Source organism: Hibiscus syriacus, unplaced genomic scaffold (assembly GCF_006381635.1).
Source record: "Hibiscus syriacus cultivar Baekdansim isolate YM2019G1 unplaced genomic scaffold, ASM638163v2 tig00002866_pilon, whole genome shotgun sequence".
NCBI classification, from domain to species: Eukaryota; Viridiplantae; Streptophyta; class Magnoliopsida; order Malvales; family Malvaceae; genus Hibiscus; species Hibiscus syriacus.
The window spans coordinates 10,504-31,726 of NW_024061950.1; the positions used below are offsets into that span (position 1 = coordinate 10,504).

General features: G+C 35.0%; 3 protein-coding genes and 3 pseudogenes across 3 annotated transcripts; 1 reads left to right on the forward strand and 5 right to left on the reverse strand.

The window, feature by feature from the left end:
- Window positions 1-1,494: 1,494 nt before the first annotated feature.
- LOC120160579 (leucine-rich repeat receptor-like kinase protein CLV1a) lies at window positions 1,495-3,184 on the forward strand. The gene is made up of 6 exons (XM_039170966.1): window positions 1,495-2,027; window positions 2,347-2,524; window positions 2,638-2,688; window positions 2,764-2,867; window positions 2,930-2,958; window positions 3,044-3,184. The coding sequence occupies exons 1-6, from the start codon at window positions 1,523-1,525 to the stop codon at window positions 3,182-3,184; spliced, it is 1,008 nt and encodes a 335-aa protein (XP_039026897.1). The 5' UTR covers window positions 1,495-1,522.
- An 859-nt stretch (window positions 3,185-4,043) lies between these two features.
- On the reverse strand, window positions 4,044-4,622 carry LOC120160768 (protein RALF-like 24). The gene has a single exon (XM_039171120.1). It carries the CDS (start codon window positions 4,539-4,541, stop codon window positions 4,167-4,169), a length of 375 nt encoding a protein of 124 aa, XP_039027051.1. The 5' UTR covers window positions 4,542-4,622; the 3' UTR covers window positions 4,044-4,166.
- Window positions 4,623-6,944: 2,322 nt separating this feature from the next.
- LOC120160758 (heat stress transcription factor A-5-like) lies at window positions 6,945-9,172 on the reverse strand. Its single transcript, XM_039171114.1, has 2 exons — window positions 8,853-9,172; window positions 6,945-8,303 (listed from the first exon to the last, which is right to left on the reverse strand). Exons 1-2 carry the CDS (start codon window positions 9,093-9,095, stop codon window positions 7,059-7,061), a joined length of 1,488 nt encoding a protein of 495 aa, XP_039027045.1. The 5' UTR covers window positions 9,096-9,172; the 3' UTR covers window positions 6,945-7,058.
- A 4,024-nt stretch (window positions 9,173-13,196) lies between these two features.
- On the reverse strand, window positions 13,197-15,146 carry LOC120160628 (annotated as a pseudogene).
- A 414-nt stretch (window positions 15,147-15,560) lies between these two features.
- On the reverse strand, window positions 15,561-17,474 carry LOC120160638 (annotated as a pseudogene).
- A 1,862-nt stretch (window positions 17,475-19,336) lies between these two features.
- On the reverse strand, window positions 19,337-20,956 carry LOC120160782 (annotated as a pseudogene).
- Window positions 20,957-21,223: the final 267 nt, after the last annotated feature.

Genomic DNA, 21,223 nt, shown 5'->3' on the forward strand with positions numbered 1-21,223 from the left:
ACGGCGATGAATTTGTTGGGTTAGATATTAGGGTTGTGTCTAAAGGTTAAACGCCGTCGTTTCAGCTGATACTTTCCTAGTTTCTATTTCTGGCCCAGTATTATACGCGCATTCCATTTCGGTCCCCAAAATCAGGCATTTCGAGCTTTATTGTTATTTTAATATTGTCTCTTAATTTTAAACGTTTTATATTTTAGTCCAATTCCATATTAGGGCCATTTTTGCACTATTCTTACATTGGTTATGTAATTACGGAACTTTTATTTGGTCCTTGAACGAATCTTTTGCACCTTATTAATTTTCTTCATATTTATGAGTGCTTTTCATTTTAGTCTTGAAATGTTTTTATGTTTTATTTTTGAAATGTAATTTGTAATTTTGGTTGTTTGACCATTTAGTCACTTAGCATGTTTTTTTTTCTAATTTAATAGTTAATTCCTATTTTGCATGTTTAGTTTAATTTTATTTTATTATGGTCCTTCATGGTAAGTTTGAATGTGAAGTCGAGTTATTAATAGTATGTTTTATTGTATATATTGTTTTATTCTAATGTATGTTAGTGTCGTAAATACATATGAATTTTATTGTTTTTTTTATCTATAAGAGTTAGAAGTTTGTTTGAGTGCATGGCATATTTTAGTTAATTTTGTCTTTACATGACATCATTTTGGTATAATTTGCATGATAGCCTTATTTGCATAACTCGACCTATTACATAATCGGACTAAGGGTAATACCCTTTTAATTTAAAATTGTTGAAGTGGGCAGTCATAACTGATTTGAGGTCCGCTTTTAATGATTTTAAAAATAAAAGTGTATCCCGAAAGTGAAACCTAAAAATTGATCCATCACTCTAAAATTTGGGAACGAGAGAAAAAGAAATGTTGGTTTATTTAAATATATCGAGAAAAGGTTGTTATATCTTTAAGATCTGGTCTCGATATTTGTAAATAATCGAACATTCTTTATCTTTCTAAAATGACTTGGTAATTTTAATTTAATTTGTTTGAGTGCTTTTGAATGTTTTTAAATTTATATCTTTGTTTTATGAGATCAAAAATCAAAATAAATTCGAATTTGTAAAGTTCATTGCAAAGACATTAATTAATCGACTAGGTACCGATTTAGGGCGTTGTGGGGTGCTAATCCTTCCCCACACGTAACCGACTCCCGAACTCGGATTTTGGTGACGCAGACCTCAATTTGTTGTTTTAATTAAAATTAACTTTTTATTTAAAATGACATCATTTTTGGGTGCCCAATCACACCCTAATCAAAGATTGGTGGCGACTCTTTGAATTGTATTTTTTTGATCGTAAAGGAAATCTAAAAATTTTTCGAAACGAGAGGTCTTTTAAATCACATTTGTTTTTAAATTAAAAATCAATTGAAAGAGATAATTAAGAATTAATGTGGTTTTTAAAATCTCACCGTTTTTCACCTTCAAGAAAAAATCGTTTCGACAGCTTCTAACAACTTTTCAGGCGACTTGTGCATTGAATTTTTTCAAAGTTTGAAGGCAATGATGCAGATGACTAATGGTGACAAAGCACAAAGGGAGTACATTGGAGGGCAGTACTATCAAGACTCTGTGACAATTGTCAACAAAGGGGTTGAAATGTTTTATCAGAAAGTCTTGACCATTCTCACTTGTCTTGACCTCTCCAACAACAGTTTCCATGGGAGAATACCAGAAGAAATACAAGTTCTCATGTCACTTAGAGTGCTAAACTTGTCCCATAATAGCTTCTCCGGAAAAATCCCATCAGCACTTGACAACCTAAAAGACCTTGAGTCCTTGGATCTCTCACAGAACAAGCTCTCTAGGGAGATTCCTCCACAGCTTGCAAGTCTAACTTTCTTGGCAGCTCTAGATTTGTCTTACAATCAACTTGAAGGGAGCATACCACAAAGCAACCAATTCAGTACATTTACAAATGATTCTTACCAGGGGAACCCAAAATTATGTGGGCCACCATTGTCAAGGAAATGCAACCTAATTCAGGGGAAGATGAAGAAGATTCATGGTTGGATGCTATGTCTGGTTGGCAAATTGCTTTGGTAGGCTATGGTAGTGGTTTGTTCGTTGGTATATGTGTTGGATATACAACGCTGAATGAGTTGGGGAACAAATGGGTGTACAAGTTCAGAATGTATGGAAAAGAAATAGAAGAAGAACAAGGTGGCTCTCCATCAGAATCCATGTTTTAAAATCATCAGGTGCATTAATTGAAAGATAGTTGTTGTAAAGTACAATGCATGTACATTTTCTTTTGAATTCAGGTCCCTGACCCTTTTTTTCTTGCAGGGTGGAATCTGCAATATGAAATTGTGATAACTTTCAAGTTATTGTGAATGATGTTGAAATGATCATTGATGGGAGAATACATCTCCGAAGCAAGTTGAAATCCTCTTCAAGCCGGCTCATGCTGCTGATACAGACTCACATAACAATGATAAACGGATTAGGAATTGCCGGTTGGGGAGATGGGGGAACTGAAACAGATGCAGCAATGTTAAACAGGTATTTCGGCCCCTTCTCCCTTATTCCCAAGAATTTCTGTGAAGTTGAAAGCTTATTTACTTTTGTTTCTAATGCTTTATTTTGCAGTTACTTTCAATGTTCATATGGGATAGGGTTTGGCTGAATTCATCTGAGGATCATATAACATTGCAGTACCTTAACTGGTAAACGTGATGAGCAGTAAGTGTCTTGGCTTATGTTTGAGAAGTTACATCATCGGTAGTTTGACTTATGTTTAGTAATCCGAATGACAAGATCGTTTCCGTCTTCCTCTCGGTTTCGTTTGCAAGGGCCAAACTCCCTAGTGTCCTGGCTGCCAAACTCAAGAATCAAGATCATAATGGTACATACAGGTGACATGTTTTTGGTACTGTATATGTTTGTATCTGAGATCGTTGACGGTAGGCAACAACTTCAACCATTGGAGCCGTAAGGTGCGCACATATAATCTAGTATTACCATTGGTGATAAGATTTTCAAGTCTTCGGGTTTTTTACATGTCTTATTTAAATTCTGCAGATGACAATCTCAGTGAAAAAATTTAAGGAGTGGAACTGGATTCTTCACAGATTGCCTGGACTTAAAACCGACTTCTTAATTTCTCGACCATCGTTTTCAGAGATGTCCATCGGTGTAACACTGAGGAGGTGGGGACCCTAACAGTCTGGTCTTGGCTGGCCAAGCAAGGGTTGGAGGATTAATTCAAAACAAAAGCCCTGTACTTGCTGTGACAGAAAATGGTGAAACACGATGGCAATCACATGTTCCGGAAATCCAGGTATGTTTAACATGCATATCAACTTGTTGGATTAATCATATCAATGGCGATCAATGAACATTGTTACGTTCTTTACAGGGGAATCGTCTGAGAGGGAGACTGCGGATGATCCGGTTGAGCTTAGACGGGAAAGCGAGACTATACATGAAGAGCCTGCTATTCAGCGCATGGAATCGACAATTCTATCTGGAACTTGAGAAGAAAAGTTCCCACATGCTGCGTATCAAGAGGATAACTTCCTAGAGAAAGAAGTGATGGCAATATAGGTCGGTCGGGGCATAGGGTTTAACAGACAACCCTTATAACACATACAAATAAGAAACAAATAATCTTAGACTAAACCATGTGAGACTATTGATGCATTGAATGAAATAGGGTTAGGATTGAGAGAAGCCATGGATTTACCTTGAAGTTTGATCATCAGAAAAGGACAGCTCAGATTTAAATGTAAATCAGCATTTTCCTTCGTTTTCCACTCAAGAGTCGAATTATTCAACAGAAAAGGTAAAACAAATAGTGGAGAAAACTTACATTTTAGACAATTATTGGGGAATTTCACTTTAACCATGAAAAGTGAAACAGCTGATTCAAGCATAGAACATCTTGAAAACCCAGATTTTGCAAGTAAATACTCAGTTTATCCCCCCCCCAATCTAATCTAACAAGCAAGCCTCAAATGTACTGGAGATTGAAGTTAAAAAACATGCATTTATACGTAGAAGTTTCAAGGTAGTTTATCTCTAAAATATACAATAATAACCCAAAAATGTCAACATAAACAGCTCAAGAAACCCATTTGTCACTTGCAGAAAGCTGTCACATTTACAAAAAAAATAATCAAATTTGGGTCTTTTTTCTAATGTTCTAAGTTCCAACACCTTGGATCCCTCTAGCACATCTTGTAATAATCTCACAACCCCTACTATAAGGATGAGCTTGACCAGCATGACAGTCATAATAAGAAGCACCAGGCTTCTCACAAGGGACCATGTCCCTCCTCAGTGTCTCATAACTAATGTACCTTCTCTGCATCAAAAGCAGCCTCCTTTGGCTCTCGGACTCCATTTCTTCCTCTCCAAGGCAATCTTCAAGCTTTTTGGTGCAAACCCTTTTTACCATGGCATCAACTTCACTGGATTTCAGTGCATCTTGGAGCTCTTGAACTGAGACTGCATCATAAGTATGGAGGCAAATGAGGGATAGAAAAAGAGTAGTGAATATGAGTTTGGGAAGGGCCATTTTTAGGGATTTTTGGGGATTGGACGAGTTAGGTTGGAGTTTAGGGGTCTTTCATGGGGTATTGAAAGTAAAGACAGTTTAGGGTAGATGAAGGGGTGTGATAAATGAGGAGAAGACATTGAAACAGAACAAGCTTTCCTTATGTTTATGTTCCCTCCCAAATTATCCCACTATGCTTTGAAATAAAGGGATATTTTTGTAACCAAAACATAAAATTTTTTATTGGTAAACTACGAATTTAGTATTTAAATGATTAGTTTTAATATATTTGAGTATCCAAACTTTTTTTTTTCAAACTATACTTAATATTTAGTTTTTATTTCATTTTAGTATCCTATTAAAAATTTAACTCATTTAGTACCTAAATTTTTAATTTTTTTAAAACATAGCATCAAATTTTGAACATAAATACTAAAATAAAATAAAAATTAAACTTTAGGAATGATTTTGAAAAATTTAAAATTTAAGTACTAAAACAAACCAAAACTGATAGTTTAAGTACTTAACACTTAATTTACCAATTTTTCATTTATCCGATCAAACAAAATTAGAACTTATCAAATACAAAAAAAAATAGTATCTTTAAATATATTTGACTGAAATTTATTTAATTAATTAAATGTTTCAAAATAAATTCGTTGATTATAATTATAAATGATAAATTCATCTTTGAAATTAGAAAATGAGTTTTATTTCTTTCTTTCTTAATTTCATGTAAATTAATGGGGAAAATATATTTTTAAAACTCAAAATATGCATTTTATTATTTATTTTAAAAAATATATATATATGACACTTTGTGATTTATTTCAAGAATAAATATTGGTAATTTTTATTTGGGATGGTGCTCAATTTGCCAGTTGAATTAGGTCAACACCTTTAATTTTGGGAGTGCTTGGCAGTTGGCTTATAAGTAGCATAATAATTGCAGGTGCCACATATATAATATAAATTAATAATATAATATTATTTCTCATTTTAATGAACTTAGCTAAGAAATTATTTTCATTTTTTTATTAAATTATTGATTAATTCATCATGGAATTGAAGTGGTGCAGTTACAAGACTCCTCCTCCCAATTTAATGCTATCTTAAAGTCCAATACAAAAAATATATAGTAACCTAATACAATAATTTAATAAACCTTAATCAATATTTAAAATAGTAACGCCAAAAAAACTTAAGAGAAACTACAATGCTTTATTCAAAAATTTCAAAGTAGTTAAATGAAGGGTAAAGAACGCAAATGGTCCCTGATTATAGGGTATTACTTTATTAAGTCTATCAACTATTAAAAGTTAGACTATAGAGTGTTGTTTTGTTGAGTTCATCGACTATTAAATTTATAAAATAATCACTCAATTATTCATTATGCTCAAAACTCATCATTTTTCGTTAAAAAATAGACAATATTTTGAGTTGAACGTCAGCTTGTTGACTGTGATATGATAAAATGTGATCTCAAAGTCTCAAATGATTATCAAATCCCAGTCATCATGTTAACATCTAGCTTAAACAACCACCAATTCTTTAATGAAAAAGGATGAGTCTGAAACATAATGAATAGTTGAGTGACAATTTTGTAACTTTTAATAGTTGAAGAACTCAAGAAAACAACACTCTATAATCAAAGGACTATTTATAATCAAATGACCATTTGTAACAGTGGAGAGACTATTTGCCTTTTTTTACAAGAACCCTTAAATAAAATTTGATTAGACCAAATCTATAAGTACCTCTAAATTGTTATCTATAAGACAAAAATAATTTTTCATGACATTAATGACATTTTTTACATCATCAAGAATTAGCAATGTGGGATTTAAATAGGGCTCAACATTCTCAATAAATAAAAGTATATAACCAAAATGAACCTCTCGATATCCATTGATTAATGGGACTTGTGAGGGCAAACCCCATTGATGAAGAATGCTTGACGTCCGAGACAGACAGAAGATCTTAAATCACGCATGACATTCACTACACAAACTAATGAACAATCTATGAAACAATAGGCCGAAATGAACAAAACGATGTCATAACTCAACACCGATGTTAGAAAATAACATTACCAAGATGTATTGGATAAGTTGTTAGATGAACATCAGAAGACAGAAACAACAATTCTGTTTCAGTTTGCAAAAAAGGAAAGTTATAGGCACTGAAAACACTTAAGAGTGGACTACAGTTTTGATATAGGGGGAAAAAGCAGTTTAGGTCGTTTTCGCAGATAAACAAAGTCACTTAGTTACTGAAACCTTAAAAACTAGAAAGTAGAGCTACATAACTTCCTATTTTACAACTGAAAAAAGGTTGCCACCACTCGAATTTGAGAACTTATAGTAACATGACACTAACAAATGGAATTCAACATGATTATTCAAGCTAATTTGGGCAGTTGTATATAAAATTGTATCCTATAAATGAAGTAACTATACATATCACAAAGAGAAAAAAAGGAATGAAAGATACCTTTGTAGACTTCTCACCAGTCACCAGGAAAGACAACTTTTCTACTCATAGACTAAGCTGCTCAATGTTCTTCAGATTCCTGGCTAGTCCATGGGTTGACCTTTTGTCTTCTTGCTCTTCATACGGATTTGCTCGATAATTTGAGCTGGCCTCTTCATTGTCAGAGGAACCTGGTCTTTCAGTGAGGAACTGTTCCCAAAATACATCATTCACTCTAACCGGAGGAGCTGCAGGCTCTTGATTTCTGTTAGAGCCTTCTTTTGACAAAGACAATGTTGTTTCCCGATCAATCATGTTTCTGCTGTTCTCGAAAGCTCTGGGAGTGGGATCAGTGTCCTTACTGTTGGCGTTGGACCTTGACTCTGGGACTTTTCCGACTTCCCAATTTAGTTGTGACATCCTTGTTAAGCTAGGACTTTTATTGACTAGCAATGACGAAGATGCTAGAGTTAGATTCAATTGACAGGAAATATTACTATCAGGTTCTTCATTGGAACTTAATCTCTGTTGCAGCGAATGCACTGTTGGGCTTTCATTTGTTGATACTCTTTTAGTGAAAGACGAATCCATGTTGAATGTAAAAGATGTGCCCGTATCTGAAAGGTCTAATGTTTCGGGAGTGAATGAAATGCCCTCGGGCCTGATATTAACATCATTTGGTTCTCCTTGAGATCTCCTTCTCGTCAGACTTTCTCCATCTTCGTTAGAACTCTGTGTGCTCTGAGAAACCAAATTAATATCCGAAACAGTTGATGATAGTTCTAGTCTTAGCTTGTTCGAGAAATCGAGGTGGACAAAATTTCCAAACTCAGGTGTAGAACTGCTTTTGTTGTCCAAAAGACTATGTTGTCCAACTGGCTTGGTTCGATCATTTTCAGGCAGTCTTCTTTTCTTATTATATGCAGCAAAATCATCCATAGATTCAATCTTACGAGTAAGGTGTTCGACAAAAGAAGGGTCTTGTAAAGCCTTTTCTAAGAAGTTAAACAAAGTCTCCTGCCTCTGCTCCATTTGATCAACCTGCAGTGTCAGCTCTTCCACCTGTTGCTTCAAAGTCGATCGCTCTTGTCTGGACTTCAAAACGTCAGCCTCCAATGCAGCTTTTTCCCGTAAAAGCTTTTCGATTTCTTCTTCGTATCCAACTCTTTCTGGATCTATCAAAGAACCTGGTGGATTACTATGGCTGTGAATAGGCTTTCTGCGGTGAATGTTCTTAAGAAGATGCCTTTGATCTTTCACAAAATCTTCATTGGCGAATTCCCACTTTTCAGGATCAATCTTTCGGAACCCCTGTCACCGAATTAAATTCATATGCACCCAGATCAAGCTTAGGCACTCAATTATCATACATCTAAACTAAGCAAACTATAATTAATAGAAAACTATTTAGTTCTCCTTTCAACCGCCCCATTCATCGAAGATAAACACACAAACAATACGGTATCAAGACTAAATACCCTCAAATTACAAAAACAAGCGGAAATTAAGTATATTTTGGTTGAGGAATGCACAAAAAAGACAAATGAAATGTCAAACAACTACGCTGAAGATTCTTAAACTCCATGGTTCTTTGACTAAGAAAACACCTCAATTCTAATATATTTTACGTTATGAATCACAGCAGAAGGCATTGATAGAATGAAATCGAAGTTGTTTACTCATCAGAAATGAACAAAAAAATGGATAAATTTCCCATTCCCAAGGAACAATCATATACAACTAAAATCACTCCAAATCTTTGCAAAATGAAGTTAAATGCTAAAAAAAACACATAATTTCGCCCAATTACCACAGAATTCAATAATTAGAGAAAAAACCCAGAAAAAAAAAGAAACCCACGTAGGTATTAAGCTGCCTGATGAAGCTGGAGAAGTTATTGTGCTTGAAATAGGTGGGAAGTAAAAGGCGGGCAAATTCAGGAGGGTTCCAAACCACAAAGCTCTTTTTGTTGGAGCTCCACGAAACGATGCCGTCCGTCGAGGAATCGTCCACCATGTCGTATGTCTTTACAAGGAAAGGTGCAGGTCCTCCTCCGCCACCAGCGCCGCCGACGGCAGATGCGGAGGGTGCAGCAGAGTCCATTTATCGAATTTCCACGCTTTTGTTTGGTGAAGAAGGGAGCTTTAAGGGAAGAGTCGTCGAGTTGCCTAACGGAGAAATTTGACAATTTTGACTTTTCACTATAAAGAACATAATAGGGTAAAATACACAAATGGTACTCGAATTATAGGATGATACTTTTTTGAGTCCTTTAATTATTAAAATTTATAAAATAGTTTCTAAATTATAGACCGTTGCTTTATTGAGTTATTTAACTATTAGAAGTTACGAAATGGTCACCTAACTATTCATATGTTTCAAACTCGTTCTTTTTGTTAAAAATTAGATGGTAGTATGAGTTCGACACCTGTTTACTGAGATATGATAAAATCTAATCTTAAGATCTTAAACAACTATACAACTTAAACTATTCTGAGATCAAATTTTATTAGATCTCAATCAACATGTTAATATCCAGGGAGAATAACGCTCCCTTTAACCACTGAGACCACTAAACAAATTCAATATGTTAAATTTGACTACTAACTTAATAAACTGATTATGTGATATTAAAATAATAACATTTTAATCCACAAAACTTACACGTTCTATTGAATTCATTATGAATTTAATAGAATATGTAAATTAATCTAATCTAACAAGACAATTAACGTGTATCTAAATTATAAATTTTGGTTTGTTTTAGTATTTAAATTCTAATTTTTTTCAAAACTATACGTAACATTTATTTTTCATTTTTTTAGTACCCCACCGTTAGAAACTATCAATCTTTTCAAAACTTAATGTTAAAATTTGAACGGAGTACTAAAATGAAACAAAAAATAAATTTTTAACTATGGGGTACTAAAATAGAACAAAAACTAAACTTTATGTATGATTTTAAAAAATTAAAAGTTTAAGTACTAAATCAAACCAAAACTAATAATTTAGGTGCTAAACATATAATTTACACTAAATTCTTACATCTGCTTAAAAACTTTCGATTGACATTTCCTCTCTCATCTTGATTGTGGAGAAATTATTAGAAGGTTTCGACTCACCAAGTCATCTGTAATCTCATTTAATAATATTTGTCTATATCATTTTCTAAGGGTGAATCTTTATTTTTTTCTACATATAAATAAGAAGTATATTTTTTTTAGGGAACCCCAAAGTATCCCCAGGCTTCGCTTGAGACTAATCCTCCGAGGTACTGTCGGACACTAAAGGTGGGGATCTCTCCCAAGAAAGTTTATTGCATCTACAAGGGCTCGAACTAGAGACCACTTGCTTAAGCGACTAGAGCCCCTTCCACTCAGGCCAACCTTCATTGGTATAAATAAGAAGTATAGTTATTTGAAAATTATTTTAAAATACGTTTTTCATTCACTAAGATCATAGATAATGTAATAAATCGAACCCATTAAATAATTTATCTAGGCTGTGGGTTGAATATTCATCCGTAAATCTTTAGTACACTCTCCTTCAATTAAAAATTACTAAAATTTACTTGGGTCAAAATATATGAGATTCTTTTTCCACATGTTTAGGTGGAACCTGTAACTTGTCTTCATCTTTATCCAACTTGTTCTCAAATCTAAAATAATTTGTATATTAGTGTTTTTAAAATTTAAAATATAACAATTATATATATATATATATTAAATCCTGAAAAAAAAAATAAGTGGATCGATATAATTTTTAACATAATTCATACATGTTTTTTTATTTAAGGTAAACTAACTATTTGGTCACTTGTCTATCACTTCATTTATGTTTTGGTCACTCTACGATTTTTTTTTCCAAAGTCATAGCTAATCTTGCATTTTGGTTATATTTTGATCACTCTCAATTTAAAAAATTAACAATGTTAAAATTATATTTTTTCTAATTATTTTTCAATCATGATATGACATTATCTTATGATGACACGTCGATATCATTGTTAAAATTTTTAAAGATTAGTGTCCAAAACTAAACCAAAACGTAAATTAATTGTGATTTAAAATAAATAATAGTTATATGACAAAAATAAAAAGTAAATAATTAAGGAGTGATTCAATAAGTAGTTAATGAGTTTCTCGATCATCGCATCCGTCGGCCGACGAAACTCAAACTTTTAAGCCTATACCTTTTCAATACCCTGAATGTGATTTCGGCTTCCGTTTCACTGAGAAATACCTCAATCTCTCCAAATCGATAATGAACTCTTCGATTTCTTCATCTTTCGATCTCCAAAAGTTCGAATCTAAGTCATCGAAAGATATCAATAATTGCTTACGAGATCCTTTAGTCTGTGCATAAGATCTTAAATTTAAAATTGAAAATAAAATGTCAAAAAACAATAATGTAGATGTTTGACTATTGAACCCATATAACATACTTTCCAGACTTGAAAACAAATATGTATTAAAATTTTCCCATGTTTCCACCATACTGGTGGAACATGTAACATGTCAACTTGTCCTAATCTTTATCCAACTTGTTCCTCGAATCTCACCTTCCATTGACAGAAAACAATTTACTAATCAAAACTCAACCGATCCAGATATGAGGTTTCATATAAATCTAAAACCCAGAAACAAAAAGCTCCCCAATCTCTCGCTTTCTCAGCATCAATGATGGCAAAACCATGGCAAACCCTCAAACTCAATCCATCAGAGCTTTCTTTGCTCATTTCCATGGTGTTCTACGTTCACTCTGTCATTCTCATCTGTCAACCCCTCGGCCTCTCCTACACTTCGACATTGCTGGCATCTTACGCTTCGATGCCATGCTGTTTCTTCATCATCTGTAAGTTCCTAACAATGGCGGACTCATTTGGTACTCTTTTCTGGAACCATACTTTGTTCGTGTCCGCTGTTCTTGCATCTGTTTGTGGTCAAAATGGGGACGATTTGTGGCTCGGGAGGTTTCTGTTTTTCATTGGGGTCTTGGTTCTTTTGGTTTACGCCGTTTACGTCTGGTTTTATGGTCGGAAAAGAAGTGGTTCGAAGGAGAAGATGGGTGTGCTCGTGGAGATCTCGGTTTCGTTCACGGCGAACGGGATTGCTTTGGTCGGAAGATGGTTCGTTGTGAGAGAGAAGCTCTCGGGGTCGATGATTGGGGCTGGTGCTATGTTTTCGATTGGGGTTGTTTTCTTTTGTTGTTATCTGCCTTCTTCAGCCAAATTCAAGAAGCCATTATCATCTCCTTTAAGTAATACTTCTAATGAGCAAATTTCAACATTTTTTTAGGCATAATGTTTACCAAAATAGTTATTTTGGATTCTAATTTTTTTAATGTTTTTTGATCTCCCGACGTTTCACTTTCGAGTAAAAACTCTCTTTATAGATGAAAAAATATTAATTAACAAATGATTAACGTTGTAAAATATGAGCATCTTTAACCTAAAATAAAATGTTAAAGGCTAGAATGTCTCGTTAAAAAAGAACAAGGATTATTCTATCAAATATTAGAATTTTTTTTCTATAAAATAAAACGTTGGGCTAAAATATATCAAAAAATAGAATATGATACAAAATAAACATTGTAGTAAATATTGGAGATTAATTTTAATAGATGATATTACATTACATTTTCCAAAATGTAATATAAATTTAAGTCAAAATAAAGGATAACAAATCTACTTTATCAAAAAGATATATAATTTTATGGTAAATTATTTGTCTATCTCAACCATCATAATGATTTTGTTTTGGTCATCATTTTTTTAAATCATATATAATATATAGTTTTAATTTTATTTCAGTCATCCACTGTTAAAATGACAACGATAACGCTAACGTATTATCATAAGATAATGCAACCCCATCATTTATTTTTTTTAAATATCACGTCAACAATTGTATTACTTTTTTAACAATGAGTGACCAAAATAAAATTAAAACATAACGTTTAGTATGATTTTAAAAAATATATAGTTGAGTGACCAAATGAAACAAAAATAATAGTCGAGGTATTAAATGTATAGTTTACGCATAATTTTAAGGAATGAAAAATTGTAATCTATTTTTTTTTATTAAAACAAATAAGGGTATTTCTTTTAGAGATTAAAGAACAATGGTTTTTTTAATCCTATTCGAACATTTTAAATAATATATTGGCCCTACCATGGATGATTTCTTCATGGCTAAACTGGTTTTAGAGATGCTTAATCCAAATGTCTGACGAGCAATCACCACTCGGGTATCTCATCTCATGAGCCAGGCAAGGTCCATCGGGTTCTGCTCCGAAATCGACGAAAAAATCCGGGTTTATCTTAAGACCACCTTTCTTGGTGTCGACGTCGATCAGCAGCACGTGGGAACCCTTCTCTATGACATCCGGGTAGAACTGCCGATCCCATGTGCTGAACAACGAGTTCGTCACATATAGCCTTTTACCATCCTAGCTCAATTGTGTCATATGAGGTCGCCCTCTTAACTTATGTAGTTATGTCCCTAGGAACAACATTATGAATGATCAGTCCAACAAGTTAACATCGATGTTTTGTCATTACGGTAATAAACCGGGATTCGAGTCTTGTTGGTAGTCGTATGAGACCGGCAACATACCTGGATGGTAGGAACATCTGCTTGCCATGTTGTACCATCTTCTGCAACGGCGACTATAGGGCTTCCCTTTTGAAGCAATCCTCCAACATATACTTGTCCGACAAAGACTGGGTTTTTAGGGTACTCGATGTTGTATTGTCAGACATCTCCGTGAAACCAGTTGACGAAATACAAGAACTGGTCGTCGAGCGAGATCAAAAGCCCGATTATAAGTCCGGGCATTTCGGGGAGGGTCCAATTCTCCACTTTCAATGGTTGAACTTGGATAGCCGCCTCGTGGCCCCATGATCCATCTTGTGTCTTGAAAAAACGTACCACGTTGCTTGGTAAGACACACTCAACGTACCCCGTGTTTTTGGATGGTTCATGCAAGAATCTTATCTGCAAAGAAACAAAAACATAAAATCATGCGTCTGTCCTTTCAATAACATGTTATTATAACATAAACATGAGCAAAATCTAGTGTCGGAAACGAAGATTAAACCTCTCCGGGGATGAGACCGTTGTCACCGAGATCCAATGTTTGTTTGAGATGACCATCAGACCAGTCATAAACGAAGAGCTGTCTTCCTTAAAGACCATCTTCGACATGTTTAAGGTTGAAACCTTGTGTGAAAGCGTAAGGTGCCCCAAATGATGTACAAATCATTGTTTTATGTCGAGGTTGGTACCAAAAATCATAGCTAAACTCAGTTTTAGGTCCCGGTTTCTCCCACCTGAAAGACTACAACAAGTGACGGTTATTAGGATATTCTTGTCAATCGAATTAAGACTCAATCGACGATATCATGTTGTTGTTCGGGGTTCATTGCTTTTACCTTCCTTTGATGTTGAATTGGGAATCGAGGAGGAGAAATCTATTGCCTTTGGAGTGTCCATCTTTGTCTCCTAGAAACGAAATAATTATGTCTCCGGTGGCAAGGCAGTGAGACGTATGGGGATACGCTAAGCTGGTTTTCTCAACGATGTCTGCCGGCTCCACAACTTTGTGCAACGGCGGAGCCTTCGGACTCTTCTGTGTGTCGATCACATAAACATGACCAGATCTGATCGTACACGAAAACATGACACTCAAAGAATGTGACACGTCCAAATACGAATATAAGATATACACATTTTACCACAAATATAGAGTATGTTATCTTACAGCAATCCGGGCAAGATGAAGAAAAGTCGAGTCACGGAGGGATCACCATGGCAAGAACTGCATGAATTCCACCCGGTGTGATGAAGTTCATCGCCAGTATACGGCAAAGACAGCCTGTATAACTTTCGAATAAGTGGGTGAGTTGGGATCGACGTCGGCCGTTGCCAGAAATCAGGCTTCTCCCTCCGGTTCCTGCATTTATAAAAATTCCATGCAAAAAAAAAAATTAGATTCAGGATGGATCCGTCACCGATCGAGAACGTAAAGGAAAGTACCATTATAAACACAAGTAACATAGAGAAGAGCTTCTCTAGTAAAAGACATGCCTTCCAATGGATTTGCATATCCTGGTCCTCCGGCTATCTTGCAACACCCACTTTCTTCACCCATCTTTTCTTTTTCTTACAAAAAGTTCCTCTAATGGCGATTGCTTGTGAAAAACATTCAGAACATCCGCTGTGATTATAGGCTTCTTGGGAATCAAGTGTAGCTGAGAGTGACATGCAAAAAGCCGCCCCCTCTTTTTGAATACATCGAAAAAATAGTACTCGATTTTAGATTTATCGACCGGTTAATTTTATTAAAAAAAATTATCTTTTGATCTACATTTTAACATTTGAAAAATATTTGGACATGTCTTACTCAGATTTACAAGCACCGATAATCAATCAAGTTGCAATATTTTACTCTAATTGATAATTTTACCGTGTAGAAATCAAATTTGATCCTTTATACTAATGAAAGCATGATAGGCTTTAACGTTAGTTTACGGGGTCCGTAAAAAACATACCTAACTTTTAGTTTTCATTTTATTTTTATAATGCAATAAGCATACCGCCGTATGCAATTGAAAAGAGGATGTAAAACTAAACAGGCAACAATGGAAATGAACACGGATGAGGAACTCACCAAGTCATTGCATGAACATTTCCCATCCATAAAATGGTGATATCTTTAAGCATCCCGGACAATGATTTCTCGTCTCACTATATCACTGATGAGTTTTAAGACGGCGTGACAGTCTCCGCACACGCGGAGATTCTTCACAATCCGTGTGACAGTCCCCGGAAAAGAGTTAAGAAGCCCATAAGAAACGGCCAACCTCTCACTGTGCCAGAACAGTTGCCTCTCCTTCTCTTGGTGTTCCGTGTTATGAAGGATCCAGCTGGTATCAGGAACATAACCTCTTCTTCTCATCTCGATGTCCAACTCATTCAACAAACCAAAAATCTCGTCCTTCATTGGATGAGATGATTCGCCTGCGTAAAACGTTTGGCTTTCTTTGCCGAAATAGACGTAGCTATAACCGGGTTCTTTTCTAACTTCCAGGGATTCCAACATGTGCCTTGCTTTTGAAGCATGTTCCCATGCACTGGAACTAGCATAGACGTTGGATAACAGAATATAGGTCGAAGGTTCTTCAGGTTTAAAGTTAAGTAGATGGTCAGCAGACCTAATGGCCATTTTGGCATTTCCGTATTGTTTACATGCACTTAACAATGCTGCCCATGTAGGTTCATCGGGCTTAAATGGCATTGAGTTTATGAGAGCTTCGGCCTCCTCGAGGTATCCGGATTGACCAAGAAGATCCAGCAAACATGTGTAATGCTGCAAGGAAGGATGCATACCGTAATCCTCAACCATAGACTTAGAAAGTTCGTGGCCTCTCACTAAACCGACATGGCTACAAGCATAATCAATCCAACGAAGGTCACTTCATTGGTTTTACTCCACTCAAAACCATCTTATCGAACAGAGACAATGCTTCCTCAGCCTGTCCATGCTGAGCGGCCCCAACCATTATCGACGTTCAGGAAACAATATCTCTTCGTGACATCCTACTAAAAACATCTCTTGCTGCCAATATATCACTACATTTTGCATACATATCCACAAGATCATTGCTTATAAACACGCAAGATTCGTGCCCAAGCCTTATAACGAAACCATGCACCTGTTTTCCCAGTTCCAACATTGCTAAATTAGCAGAAGCACCAACTATGCTCGAAAGAACAAGAGGGTCGATATGCTAATCCCTTTCCTTCTCATCTCAACAAACAAACCAAATGCATCAACCGCATCGCCACTCTGTACTAACCCGGATATCAAAGCAGTCCAAGCAAACAAATCTTTCACAGGAACCCTCGAAAACAACTCCAAAGCCTCTTCTTTTCTCCCTTTTCTAGCATAGCCATATATCATAGCAGTCCAAGAAGCCATATTTTTCAACTTATTAGAATCGAAAACTAAACGACCATTATCGGGTAATCCACATTTTGCATACATATCAACCAAAGATAACTTAACAACATCATCATCAAAAAAAGGCGATACTAAAAAGTTACCGTGAACTTGCTTACCTCCCAAGCTACCACAAGCCTTAACGAGGCTAGAAAAACCAAAATCATCAGGCAACAACCTGTCAAATGAAAACATTGAAGGGAACAAAGAGAGGGCATTTTTGGGTAAATTGCATTGATTTTGAGCAGTAAGAATGGTAGTCCATGAAACATGGTCTCTTTGGGGCATTTCATAGAACAGTTGGAGAGCAACTTCAAGGAGGTTGCATTTTGCATAAACATTTAAAAGAGTATTGGTTAAATGGATAAACTGAGTCGAGCCGAGTTTGATGAAATGAGCATGAAGCTGCGTGGTGGAGACGATGAAACGGTGCTAGGCACAGTTTTTGAGCTGGTGAAGATGATGAAGAATTGGCATACCCGGTTTAAACTTTAAAGAATCGTTCTCTCTCTCTCTCTCGGTTTTATTTATTTATTTGAGGTTTAAATATGACAAGAGTACATACATTATTTCAAATTTTAAAATATAGTCCTCATACTTTAATATTGTGATATTGAATCCTTATAGTATTTTCATTTGAATTTTTTTTATCATTCACTACTTTGTTCAATTTTACAACCTAGTAGTAGCTATAAAAAATAAGGTAAACTAAGCATTTAGTATCTAAACTATCAATTTTAATCCATTTTAGTATCTAAACTTTCAATTTTTTCAAAACCATACTTAAAGTTTAGTTTTCATTTCATTTTACTACCCGCCGCTAAAAACTTAACTTATTTAGTACCTAAACTATCAGTATTGGTCTGTTTTCAATCTTTTTAACACTTAAAAACTAAAGTTTTTAACGACTGTGTACTAAAATGAAATAAAATCTAAATTTTAGATATGATTTTAAAAAAAAATTAAAGTTTAAGTATTAAAATGAATTAAAACTAATAGTTTAAGTACTAAATGTGTAATTTACCCAAAAAGTAAAATGAATTTTTAAGCATATATATTTATAGTTTCTATCAGTGTAATCTTTGAAAAATAATGTATAGAATTGAAGAATTATCTTTTATATTTTTAAAGATTAAATATTAATTAATAAAAAATAGAAATATGCATTACAAAATTAAGAGAGTGATCAAGAATTGTAAAAATAATCATTTTCGATTTAATTTTATTAGTTGATTTTAGATAAAAGGGTAACTTTTATATTTGTAATAAACTCAATTTATCATTTTCGTACTTATCATTTTTTCGTGTCAATTTAATTCTATACCATACCCTAAAACCTTAAATTATAAACCCTAAACTCTAAATCATAACCCATAATCTTTAAATCATAAACCCTAAACCTTAATTTAAGATTTATAATTTAAGGTTTTAAGTTAAGGGTAGAATATAAAATGGTGCAATTAAATAAATTTGAGGATTAAATTCATGCGAAAATACTATAGGGATAAAAATAATAAATTAAGTCTACTATAAGGAGAAAAGGTGATTATCCTTAATCCTTAATTTTAAAATAATAAGATAGGGGTAAAAATAATAGACATTATTTCTTGATAATTTTATAAAGTGACATGTTAATTAAAAAAGGGTAAAGTGCATAAATGGTTCTTTAATTATAGGATATTACTTTATTGAGTCATCTGACTATTGAAAATTATAAAATGATCCTTTAATTATAAGACTATTTTTAAGTCCCCTGACTATTAAAAAATTACAAAATAGCCACTGGTCTATTCATTGTATTCCAAACTCATCCTTTCTGTTAAAAATTGATGGCAATTTGAGTTGAATGTTAACATATTAACTAAGACATAATATAATATAATCTCAGAATCTCAAACGACTATCATATCTCAATCAATAGGTTAACGTCCAACTCAAACTACTATCAATTTTTTAATTAAAAAGGATGAGTTTGGAATACAATAAATATTCGAATGACTATTTTATAACTTTTAATTGTCAGGGGACTTAAAAAACAATGTTTTATAATTGGGAGACCATTTTATAACATTTAATAGTCCGAGGACTCAGTAAAATAACACCCTATAGCCGGGGGACCATTTATATACTTTACCCATAAAAAAGTTATCACATATTTAAACTTTTTTTTTCCACCCTATTAAAAGAAACTCAGAGACCCTTGTTGTCGTGACCCGATTTCAGCCATAAAACACTGTTATTTCCTTACAGAAGTATGAGTTAACAATATTCTAACAAGAAACATAAATTCCTATATATATATATATATATATATATATATATAACTCCATGGTGTCTGAATTCATGGCTGATCATCTTCTTCAGAGAGTCACACTAGGGAAATTGCAGTGTCCACGGCCTGACAGAAAAGGAACCAAATTAGGTACATTTAAGACCAAATGGCTTGTAATAACCAGACTATCAAAAGATCTTACTTGGGTTACTTCTGGTTTGTCTAGCTAAGCCATTGAAGTAGCAGGTTGCACCTTGTTTCCGAAACTTAGACCAGTACGAGCTGAATGCATAACTCGCGTGCCAGAACACCGATACCGGCTCATAACACGGTTGCCCGGGCTCAATGCAGCACAAGTTTGGTTGCCTTGTCTGCAAGCATACGCCAATGCCGATGTCAAGTTCGACGCATCGGCACCTGGAGCGACCTCACACCAAGCTTACCCCTGTATGCTACATTGTTTCTTGCAGCAGCAGTGGTTTGTAACTGGAGAGTGGCCGCCTGCCGGTGATATCGATATCATATACCAACATCCCGTTCGAACGCAGCAGCCCCCAATGCCTCTCGGTTGTTGGACCTGGCTTTTGGTTTTCGTCGTATAAGGAGAAAATGAATGTTGGTATGACTGCACCAGGTCTAGCAGGGGGTCCCTAATGCGGCTTAGCAGTCATTTTTTGAATCAGTTTTCGGTTATAAGTGGCTGCATTGTTGATGTTAGCCCCTACTTGATCGGCATCCCCTGCAGTAGGCCAACCTGTTTCGCCAATCGTGAGCCTGATACCGGGATATCCGAGTTTTCTCATTGCGAAAATGACCGAGTCGAGCATTTGGTCTAACAGATTTGTGTAAACTAAGCCAGTTTTATGGTCAGTTTGGTTCACTCTCCCTCTAAAAAGAGCAAAATCTAAGCTGATGTTCCTCGAATTAGTAGACCATGCTAAATAAGGGTAAGCATCGATGAAGAAAAATGATTTGGTTCCATTCAAAAACCCCAGAAACGGTGCCATCACTGTATCCCTGATATCAGACCGGAATTCACCACTCGACGGCGGAAAAGTTGATTGCAATACGTCCATCGCTAGTGGGGTACTGACCTTGATGTTCTTAATATCATGAGCATTCAGAGAGTTCTTAATCCTACGCATCGCAGGCACAAGACTAGGCCAAATTCTCCGGTCATGGCTGAGGACTTCGTTGCCGACCAACACGAACCGGATCATCGTGTCGGGTAGAAATTCAAGACATTGCTTTGAACCCATTGTTCAGCAGCTGCTTGGCTCGACGCAATGCGGATTATCATTGTTTGGAATCATAGTGGACACATGAATGTTGGTCCCTGAAAGAAGCTTCAATATTTCATGGTCTGAATCATAGCTTCATCCGGCCTACATTCATCGATCTCACGGTCTCGATTGTTCGATATGGCGAAGGCAAATTGACCCCCTTTCGACCATAGTTCACCCCTATCTTGCTCGAGATATCAGCCGCTGTTCCACCATGGGAAAACAACAGGGTTAAACTCAATCAAAGTGTTATAAAAGGACAGCATTTGTGACATTGAAAAACTTACAGAACACAGCAATGAGAGAGGAGAAGAGGATTGTTGCAAGAAGAGCCGCCATTGTCGACATTACCGAACAGGTTTTGTCTTCTGTAATGCGATGGATATGGCCCCTAAAGAGTTGTTTGCTTTATAAAGATGAAAATTTGGGTAAATTTAAGTGAGAAGTAGCTGAGATTAGTTCAACGATGTTGGTGAGGTTCTTTAGTTATTACAATCAAGAAGATCATGAAACAAGATTTATGTTACTGGTAATGTACATGAAAAGCCTAAAGATTATGAAGTATTATATGGTAGGTCTTCTTGTCTCCTTCAATGAATATATATATATATATATATATGGTATAAATGAAACCGATTCGGTTCGATCTGATACATGAAATTTCGAAACAA

Excerpts from the sequence above, each read along its gene's own strand:
- LOC120160579 (XM_039170966.1), top strand. The coding sequence starts at position 1,523 with ATGATGCAGATGACTAATGGTGACAAAGCACAAAGGGAGTACATTGGA. Across the intron at positions 2,868-2,929 it reads CAAGAATCAAGATCATAATG|GCAACAACTTCAACCATTGG; the intron begins GTACATACAGGT and ends CGTTGACGGTAG. Across the intron at positions 2,959-3,043 it reads TCAACCATTGGAGCCGTAAG|ATGACAATCTCAGTGAAAAA; the intron begins GTGCGCACATAT and ends TAAATTCTGCAG.
- LOC120160768 (XM_039171120.1), bottom strand. The coding sequence starts at position 4,541 with ATGGCCCTTCCCAAACTCATATTCACTACTCTTTTTCTATCCCTCATT.
- LOC120160758 (XM_039171114.1), bottom strand. The coding sequence starts at position 9,095 with ATGGACTCTGCTGCACCCTCCGCATCTGCCGTCGGCGGCGCTGGTGGC. Across the intron at positions 8,304-8,852 it reads TCAGGCAGCTTAATACCTAC|GGGTTCCGAAAGATTGATCC; the intron begins GTGGGTTTCTTT and ends ATTCGGTGACAG.